Source organism: Octodon degus, unplaced genomic scaffold, assembly GCF_000260255.1.
Source record: "Octodon degus isolate 3935 unplaced genomic scaffold, OctDeg1.0 scaffold00297, whole genome shotgun sequence".
Classification (NCBI taxonomy): domain Eukaryota; kingdom Metazoa; phylum Chordata; class Mammalia; order Rodentia; family Octodontidae; genus Octodon; species Octodon degus.
Window position 1 is genome coordinate 1,357,307 of NW_004524873.1, and position 2,311 is coordinate 1,359,617.

The 2,311-nt window shown below is 33.8% G+C and overlaps 1 protein-coding gene across 1 annotated transcript in view; it reads left to right on the plus strand.

The window, feature by feature from the left end:
• Window positions 1-207: 207 nt before the first annotated feature.
• The window catches only part of CUNH9orf84 (chromosome unknown C9orf84 homolog), a 98,286-nt gene continuing 96,182 nt past the window's right edge, over window positions 208-2,311 (plus strand). Inside the window, exon 1 of the mRNA XM_004647274.1 lies at window positions 208-263. Within this exon, the coding sequence (XP_004647331.1) occupies window positions 208-263 (56 nt within the window). The remainder of the gene's footprint in view (window positions 264-2,311) is intronic.

Below are 2,311 nucleotides of genomic sequence, written 5' to 3' on the forward strand. Positions count from 1 at the left end.
TTTTTTTTTTTTTAATGAGACAGGGTCTCACTATGTAGTTTAGGCTGGCCTTGAACTCATTACGTGGCTCAGGTTGGCCTCAAGGTTGTGGCAGTCCTTTTATCCTAGTGCTGGGATTATAGGTTTGCACCACTATGCCTGGCAAAAGAAAATTTTAAAAGTTCATTGTCATTCTCCTTTCCAGTCTCAGCTGTTTCTGTTCAAGAAATGACAGATTCCTCAGTGTTTGATCAATTGAAAGCAACTTTCTTTGTGGAAGAGAAGTACGTACCCTTAACTTCAAGTTTCCCTTTACATCTAGAAGGAGACAAACAGTAAGTTCCTGGGGCACCTGAAAAAGGAAAAATCTCTTCCTTTGTCTCCCTATACATTTTATTTTATTTTTTTTACATTTTATTCTTTTGTCTGAAAATAAAGCCCTACTTTGAATCACAAAGGAGAGATTAATTAGAAGTGATTTCTATCCTCGATTTTTCCCTCATTTATCATATTTTAATTTTTCTCTGTGCATTTTTGTTGTAAAAGACACTCAGAAATAGAGCAAATATGTTACTATGCTTTTAATCAATAAGTAAAACTATAGAGTGTCTATAGACATAAGATCAGCCCTTTTTTTCTTATAGTATAATGCAGATTTAAAGCTATTTTCTAGTGTCTTGTGAAAATTTTATTATTAGTCATTAATCAAGTATTTTCATATTTGTGTTTTGTATATAAGATACAGAATCAAATAAGACACAGATCTTGCCCTGAAAGACACAGGAAAACAGGGAATAATGATTCCTAATAAATAATTATAAAATGATGTGCAGAATACAATGGCAGTAATAGGCATACAGAGCATATAATATGAGGAAGGACATCTAACTTGTTCTACATCGTTACATTAGAGATTCCAAAACAAATTAAATAATTTACTCTATTGCTTTATTTCATGCAGACTGTGGATCAGACCCAGGAAGATTTTCAGTATTATTCACACTTTCAAGTTTTAGTAATTTAAATTTTCCTTGGCTGAGATTTTTAAAAAATTGTTGAAATGAATTTAGACTCTGGAAACAATTAAAACCCAATATACAGTTTTTTATCATATAGGAATATATAAGTTGGTTAAGAAGATAATAAATAGACATAGAAGAAAATAACAATGTAAGAATTAGAAGAGAATGTAATAATATAAGACATAGGCCAATAAGAACTATCCATCGGTCAGGTGCTATGGGGCATACGTATGATCCCAGGTACAGAAGAGGTTGAGGTGGGAGGATTGTGATTTCAAGGCCTGTCTGGGCAACATGGCAAGATCTGTCTCAAAAGAAAACAAAATCTATTTCTGAATAAATTGAAAAGTAAGGAATGGTTTAGTGAAAAGCACTCTGCATTATGAATTAAAAGATGTGGATTTCAACTCTTGATTTAAAAAGTCAATTGCTAATTGACTTTTTATTGGTGTGCTGGTGCTTCTTAAACCTGAGGATCTAACTAAACTACAGATTCTGATTCAATCACCCTGTTTTGGGTCTAAGATTCTGCACTTTAATCTGCTCTTAAGTATTGCTGGTACTGCTGATCCAAAGACAAGATGATGTCTAAGATCTCAGTTTACCATGTGAGTTTGGCTGGTAAGGCTGTGCATTTATACGTAGGAGAGACCATCTTCACAAAAAAAAGTAGGAATTGAGCTTGGAGTAAGCATTGAAGGAGAAACTAACTTGAGAATAAGTATTTGCCCCCCAAAAAACAAAAAGGTGGGAATATTGCAGTTAGAATGTGGTGAAGGTATTGATATGATAAGGGTAGTTGGCTTAATCTAGATTCATCAGTGAAAGGTACACAATGAACATTTGTGTACAAGTTTTTATGTAAACAGTTATCCATCTAGGATTGGAATTGGTGAATCAGGTAGCAACTCTGTGTTTAATTGCTTGAGGAGTTGCTATACCATTTTCATTCCCATCAGCAGTGTATAAAGGTTAAATTTGTTCACATTCTTTAAATACTTATCTTCTTTAGCAATAGCTATCTGAGTCAGTGCTTTAGTTTATCTCATTGTAGTTTTGATTTCCATTTTCCTGATGGCTAATCATTTTGAAGATCTTTTCATGTGCTTATTAACTATTAGTTTATCTTCTTTTGAGAAATGTCTATGCAAGTATTTTGCCCATTTTTAAAAAACTGTCTTGATAGGGATTTAAGGGTTCTTTGCCAGATGTAGAGGCACACACCTGTAATCCCAGCCCTCAGGAGGCTCAGGAGGCTGAGGAGGATTACTGGGAGTTTGAATCAAGCTTGAATTGCATAGCAAGAATAT